This window comes from Terrapene carolina, unplaced genomic scaffold, assembly GCF_002925995.2.
Source record: "Terrapene carolina triunguis isolate 2854851 unplaced genomic scaffold, T_m_triunguis-2.0 Scaffold95, whole genome shotgun sequence".
Taxonomy (NCBI): domain Eukaryota; kingdom Metazoa; phylum Chordata; order Testudines; family Emydidae; genus Terrapene; species Terrapene triunguis.
The window spans coordinates 52,977,150-52,984,892 of NW_020664446.1; the positions used below are offsets into that span (position 1 = coordinate 52,977,150).

The 7,743-nt window shown below is 37.3% G+C and overlaps 1 protein-coding gene across 1 annotated transcript in view; it reads right to left on the reverse strand.

Moving 5' to 3' along the window:
• Positions 1-347: 347 nt before the first annotated feature.
• Positions 348-7,743, reverse strand: part of WAPL (WAPL cohesin release factor) — a 125,409-nt gene continuing 118,013 nt past the window's right edge. The window contains exons 15-19 of the mRNA XM_026650902.2: positions 6,538-6,699; positions 3,932-4,139; positions 2,303-2,391; positions 1,086-1,181; positions 348-676 (exon numbers count right to left, since the gene is read on the reverse strand). Coding sequence (XP_026506687.1) covers positions 611-676; positions 1,086-1,181; positions 2,303-2,391; positions 3,932-4,139; positions 6,538-6,699 — 621 coding nt within the window. The 3' untranslated portion in view covers positions 348-610. The remainder of the gene's footprint in view (positions 677-1,085; positions 1,182-2,302; positions 2,392-3,931; positions 4,140-6,537; positions 6,700-7,743) is intronic.

Consider the following 7,743-nt stretch of genomic DNA (forward strand, 5'->3'; position numbering starts at 1 on the left):
ATCCAATCCTTGCCTCTTTGGATTCCAACAATTTTAAATATAGACAGTAGTTAAAATCACCAAAGTATTTAAAAATTTATATTTTATGATTTTGGAATAATCGCGTAACAAAAAAGCAAGAGCAAATTAAACTCAAATAGGAGCGATACTGCTGTCCAGAACTTCTTTATTAGAACATTTGTTTGATACCTCAGTAGCTAAGCTGCCTTGCACCTGGCTGGCATGAAACAGTGGCTCAACAGTAAACAGCAGTTGCACTATCAGCAGCAAGTTTTTCCCCTTTAAACTTGTCATGAACGAAGCAGGAAGAAAAAAAAAAAAAAGGGAGGGTAAACCCTGCCAAAAATATTTAAATACTGCATTGCATCGATTCTATATTTATTTTCTTCAGAACCTTTTCCCCTCATTTTTGATAGTTGCAGATTGATGTAGTAACTGTCTTTTAGAAAATGCTGAATGCATGGTTAAGAGACCAGGTAGCCTTAAAAATCTGAACACGAATGACACAGATGAATGGTCTTGGTGTATCTTCAAGGACTTCTTTCATGATTCCTTCCTTTGTCTAAGGGTAGCTCCAAAAATTAGAGTGCCTGCAGCGGAAGTTAAGTATCTAGCAGTGTTCCAAGTATTCAATCACCCTAGAGATAGATTTCTGGCCTGTTGTTCCAACAGCACACTGAAAACAAGCAATAGAAAACAGAGTAACAACAAAAAAAGCATTTATGACACATTATAAAAATCTCAAAAAGCTCTGCTCAATTTAGAACGCACATTTTAGTAAGACAAAATGTACTTTAGGCTGTGGTTCTGAAATATTTTCCATTGACTGGTCATATTCAAAGGGGAATAAGGAAGTGGTTTCCTTTCCATTTACTAGCAAAATAAAGGGTTGGCAAATGGACATTCTGTATTAAAAATGAAGATATCAACCCTCCCCCGCCCCCACGTGCAACAGAGCTGACTAGCAGAAGTGCTGGAAAGCTTTCATCAATATTAATATCACAAGTGTATGAGATAGGAAATGAAAGAGCAGTTTAAAGGTCAAAAAGTAACATCTGGCAATCTTAAAAATATGTAATACTTACAGTAAGATTCATGAAACTGAGAAATTTTTTGAGCATTTCAGTCATTATTGAGAAATCCCCTTCAGGTAAGTATTCCCTCACAGTTGTCACATTGATCTGAGGAAGTAAAACATCTCTTTTAAGTTACAAAACATTTTTTGAGCATTGCAATTAACATTAGAGGTCTGTATGTGTGGTGTAATAGTATTTCCTCCCCGCCCCCCAACATTTTCCTGAGCTGCTTATCGCTGTAGTTTCTACACTTGAAGTCTCTCACTACGCATAAGATTTCCCCACAATCCCCATTGGCAAAGGAGTCCCAAGGATGACTTCTCACGACTAAGTCCTCTAGCCACAGAAGCTGCTACAGGTTTTTACACGTAACATTTTAAGTCAAGTCAGACTGCCCAGGATTCTTGAAGGCTAAAGAGATAGACAAAAGTATCCTACTGACAGGGTGAGAACTGTCCTTTCCAGTGGAATAATATTTCTATTCCTTAAGGGCTGAGAAATACTGACCTTGCACTTGTCACTGTTCCAGAACTGATAATTATATAATAAATCAGCAAGAAGCTGCAGAACAGTGCTCTTCAGACCATATCTAAACTCACTGTATATCTTGACAAGTCTGATACCTAGTCAAAAAATCACCCACTTCTTTTCTTTCTGAACACAACTGAGCTTATGCAGTACTAAGTTTTTATTTATATTTAGAACTCTGAATTCCTAAATTTTAAATTTCAGCTCTGAAGAATACCTCTATAAGATTGGGAAACAATCATCTTCAAAGAATGTGGGCATGTACAAATTTGGCATTCTAAAAATCACTGGCAAAAATGAAATTCCTTGGACTATGATGGAACAATATGAAAAACTCTAACATTTAGCTAATATAGAAACTACTGAAACACAGTGAGTTTATAATTATAAAACATTTTCGCCAATTTCCTTCTCTTCCAGAATAAATTCAGCTATGGGCTGAGACTAAACACAAGAAAAACCAGCCTGCAATATTATCAATTATTATTGCACTAAAAATATATAGTAAGTGAAGACCGGTTTAGAATGGAATATTACTGCAAACCTTGCGCTGAGCTATATATGCGCCAACATGACCCTCCCAACACAGTAAACTTACACAAAAACCTAACTCAACAAAAACACTTCATGACTGCAAGTGGCTACTTCAATGAACATTTACAACCAATTTAGAATGAGTCATTGACTCATTTCCTTACTGGACTCTCCTGGCAGAGACAGCCCAGAAGCAGTGCTGTGTACGAGGCCACGATGCAGTCTTCCATGTGCTTCCCAGCATGTTGAAGGGCTGCAAAAGTAAGAGAAATTGCTTACACAGTACATACAATTTACAAAGTAGTTTCTTTTCTTATTAGAAATATATCTAAATTGTTCAGTGTCACTTCAAAGAATTACATTACTGTAGAACGAAAGTAAATTCCTTCCACAGCTAAGGTATCTCAAAGGACTTTACAAAACTAAGTTATATGCAAAATATAACGTATACTTAAACATGGGAGCCATTACATACTGAGCAATCTCACATGGCCTGGGATAATTACCAAGAGGGAATATTGGCCCAAACATCGGGGTTATTCACTATGCTCTCTAAATAGCTTTATTATAAACTTAATACTACTACAAGTAAGGTGCACACACAAAACAAAACACCACCACCACCACCAACATAGAAATACATGTGAACCTGGAAGGATATACCATCCTCCCTCCAACTCATCTAAATGTCAGTTATCCTTCATGTATTTTCTTTAATATTACTAATATAGTATCTTCCAGCTAGTGACCGAGAAGACTTTTGGGCACACCTTGGACCAAGCACTAGGAGACAAACTATAAATGGGGAGAAGGGAGGAAGAGGACAGAGGTGTAGGTGGTGAGACAGGGAAGACAGGCAGAGAGTGGAGCTGAAAAGTGAGACAGGAAATCTGTTTGGAGGGGAAGGAATGAGCTGGAGGGGGGCAGGCAAATGAAAGGAGATGGTGCATCTGAAGATCTTCATTCTCCAGAGATGGAGCAGGTACATGGCCACCTGGCCCTGGAGATGCCAGAGCTCCTGGGAGAAATTCCCCAAGGATGAAGGGCATCAAGTCTTGAAACATTTCCATATACAAATTTTAGCTGCATCTGCAAGTGGATGGGGATTGGGAGGGTGGGGAGAGATAAAGACTGTCTGGTGTGACATCCAGGGAAAAAAGTGAGTAGGGATGAGGAAAGATTCTGAGGGACATACAGAAATATTGTGGGAATAGAAAGGAATCAAGGAAAAGGGAAGTGTGGAGATGCAATACAGTGGAAGAGAAATAAACATGGACCTAAGGAAGAGGCAAAGAGATTAGCAGAAAAATTAAACGAAGTGAGAAAACCAAAAAGGAGAGAGAATAGGGGAAATGAGAAGGAAGAGAGAGACTATTAAATAAAGGGAAAAGAGAAAGACAGACCAATTTCAAGTTTAACAATAAGCTCAGGCAAGTGTGCACATGGCCACCAGAACATTATGTAGGAAACATTGTTGTATTAATGTGTCAATGAAACAAAGGCTTTAGGAAAGAATCTGAATTGAGGACAGGAACCAACAAAGTGAAAAGGGTATTATTGCTTCCTTCACTCCTCATACTCCACAGCAACTGAAATGCTTTGTTCAAAACTTTTCAGAAGTTTCACACGTGGATAGACACCAAGCTGAGGACACTTCAGCCCAAGGGATTATACATCACTGGAAAGTGGAGATTAGAATGGAAACTCTTATGCAATCTTCACTACAGAGGCAGCTATATTGCAATCACACAGCTCCTCCCCTCCCGTCAGCTGACCAAAGCCAACTGATATACCTTTATTAAGGTCAAGTTCTTCATCATCCTCTTCCTTCTTATCTTTCTCTTCAGTATTATCTGCCTTTTCTGTGGAGACCCACTGAATCTCTCCACTCGTCTCTTGCCATTCTCCACTCTTATCATGCTGTGCAGTAGGAGCTTCTTTGATCAACTCATCTGTCTGGCTCTCTGCCAGCTGTGCTGCTCGTTCACGCTCAAGGAATAGCTGGCAGGAAAATTTGAGGAGACATTCAGTTATAGGCCAAACCCTAAACAATACACTAATATTCTGAAATGTAATTTCCCCTTCCCATGCACACACCTTCCCATAGTTTTATTCTTCAATATTCATCTTACTAATGGCATTGGAGGAAGGGATTAGAATTCAAAACTATCTTGACAGTTGGAGAAGTGGTCTAAATTAATCAGGATGAAATTCAATAAGGACAAAGGCAAAAGTACTACACTTAGGAAGGAATACTCAATTGCACAAATACAAAATGGGAAATGACTGCCTAGCAAGGAGTACTGCAGAAAAGGATCTGGGTGGGATACTGGTTCAAACTAAATATGGCTCAACAATCCAATACTGTTGCAAAAAAGCAAACATTATTCTGGGATGTTAGTAGGAGTGTTGTAAGCAAGACAGGAGAGAAGAAATTCTCCCACACCACTTAAAGTCTTCAAGTGCATACAAGGTTGTTACAAAGAAACGGACAACAAACTGTTCTTAGCTACTGAGGACAGGACAAGAAGCAATGGGCTTAAATTGCAGCAAGAGAGATTTAAGTTTGACATTAGGAAAAACTTCCTAACTTCAAGAGTAGTTAAGTACTGGAACAAAATCACTGGAGGTTTTTAAGAACAGGTTAGACAAAGACATCAAGGGTGATCTAGAGAATACTTAGTTCCTGCCTCAGTGCAGGGGCCTGCACTAAATGACCTATCGAGGTCCCATCAAGTTCCACAATTCTATGATCATTATCCTCTTTTTAAAAGGATTATACAGATTTCGTGACAAATAAGGGTGGAATGCCCCATGGTAAAGATCAAAGGCAACCTGATTCACCGCTTTGAAGGATAAAAATACAAGTTAATATCATGATTTGAGTCAAACCTTTTCCTGAATAACAAATACAATTTTTAGTTTGAGACACTGGAATACCCAAACTGCACTTTTCATTTGTAAAATGTTCAGGATGATATTACTCTTATAGGAATATCTGCATTTAACTTATTTTCCTGTTCTCCTCCACCCTTCCTTTTACACCCTACAAATTTATAGTCTTTTTCCTGTAATCTCTATTTTTTGTTCCCTCCCAATTCCAGTTTTAGTTTATTTTTATGCCAATTTTTTGTCCTTCTCCTAAGTTTCTCCAGCTCTCCCAAATGATCCACTCCATGCATGAGTAGAGCAACAAAGATCAATTAAAAAGTTCTGTACTGGCGCTGATGGATAAGTGGTAAGCTCCCTCTTTGTACTTCAATTCTGAGTTTGTTAACTTCTAGAACACCTTTTTGAGCAGCCCTTTGCAAAGAGATGTATATTTAGGCATTGTTCTCTTCTATTACTCTGTGTAGTACTTTGATAACTGATGTCTGTTGTATCTGTAGTATACCCACACATGACACACTACAGGTTTCTGAATAAAACAAAATTGTGACTTCAAGTTTCACAACTGGGAAAAAATATCAACCTGCAAGAAACAGCAAAAATCTGAAAGTGACCTCAAATTATCGCAACATACACTTCACTTTCCTTAGGTCAGTACCTGTACACTTATCTATCACAAACTGGAGCTGAAGTTGATAAATGGGTTTTAATTCACACCTTTAGTAATTTCAGAGGAAGTCTGTATACAGACATTTCTTTCAGATTGTCCTGTTTCAGTTTAATTACAATCACTCAATCAATCCAAAATAAAGAGTATCCACACACAGACTAGCACTGAAATAATTAAAAGTGTGAATTAAAATCCATTTAGCTACTTCAACTCCAGTTTGTGCCTGATAAGCCAATACAGAGTGTGAGCCTGTTTCACAATGGAATAATTCATGTCTTTTTTTTTGTTTTTATGATTTAGTCAATGTGATAATCAATGGAGTAATCTGTACATCCTGATGCATTGAAACTGATATCCTGAAGCTGTTGTGATGCCTGGTATATATTGATAAACAACATGTTATGTCAAAGTAAATTTCTTAAAATTCAATAAAGATGTAATTTTGAAAAGCCATTCATGGAAGGAGGTATGCAAGACAAATGTAGCTCAAGATATTTGTACTAGAACTACAGCGGGTTTAAAGAAAACTAGAAATAAATTGGATGCAAAAAAAGCTTTAGTGTGAATCAAAGCAGCCTTCTGGTGTCAGAAATAACGGTACTACTGTCCTTTAAATGGAAAACAGCTTCTGCACTGGGCACTGAAAAAACTGAATTGTAACTGGATAACTAAGTGAAAGCTATGGGGGGAAAAACCACAATAGGTTCTGCATTTTGTAAGGTTCACAGGAATTAAAAACCTTTGACATGACACTGCCGCTTGTTAACACACATTTCCACCATAGGCAAGTAACTTTAATATTACACGGAGAACTGTTTTGCGACTAAAGTTGCTACTTACCTGTACTAAAGCATGAACAGCATCAATCTGACCAGTTATCTTTATGCTATCATCCCCTTCTCCTGAACAGAATGAATCAAAAGAACATGATGTTTCCATATTGACAAGACAGTGTCTATTCCGAGCACTGTACTCTACCAGATTGATCAGCAGACCCAAGCCCTGGAAGAATCAAAGTCAAAGAAGATTATATACAATGAAAAATAAAGAATCCAAAACGAAAAGAATCTTATTGATCAGTGCATCTGATAAATACCATTTTTATACTTTATCTGTGTGGTGCTCACCAAGGTATGGGCACTCCTTTATCAAATGGTCTGATGTACAGAATATGGCCAAATTTAAAAAAAAATTAGAATCAGAAGTTAAGTTCCAACATCCCCATATTTAGGCACCTGAATAAGTGGCCAGATTTTCAAGAATGCTGAGTACAAAGCATCTCTCAGCACTTTTGAAGCTCTGGCCCCTTATTTATAATAGAGATTTAGGAGCCTAACTTTTGGTTCACTTTTTTGAAAAACTTGGCCAATTCATTTTATCTTTTGCAATTTATGCCACATAGATTTACTTCAGTACTGTCAAAAGAGAAGCAAAGTAGATTCAAACAAACCCTGTCCCAAACTGATTACATATACTGTACTTCTAAACTAGAATGGACACTGAAATGAGACAGCTATTTTCTTCTAAAGTGAGTCTAAGATGATGTCTCTTGTTCACCCAATTAACAGTGGATTTTTACCACATTAAATATATATGGATTACTTCTTCAACAAAGATTTTGTACTGCAGGGCTCCCATTTCATTCTAAATTCTCACTTTGTACTGTCAAACATCTGTTTGTGTGCACATAGAATGCCTAGAAACTTTTTTTTTTTTTTTTTTTTTTAAACAGAGTTTGACCTAATTTTTAAAAGCTTTGTTACATGTCACAATGGGCACCTTAAAAATCCTTTTACAGTGCCAAGTTTATTCCTTCAAATGCAGTGTTGGTTACTCCTGAAATTCTTATTTTTCCATGATTTGGGTAATGTTTAGGCACCAAATCCTTAAGTCATTAAACAGTGAAAAGAACAGGAATACTTGTGGTACCTTAGAGACTAACAGTTTTATTTGAGCATAAGCTTTCGTGGGCTAAAACCCACTTCATCGGATGCATAGAATGGAACACACAGAAAGAAGATATTTATACATACAGAGAACATGAAA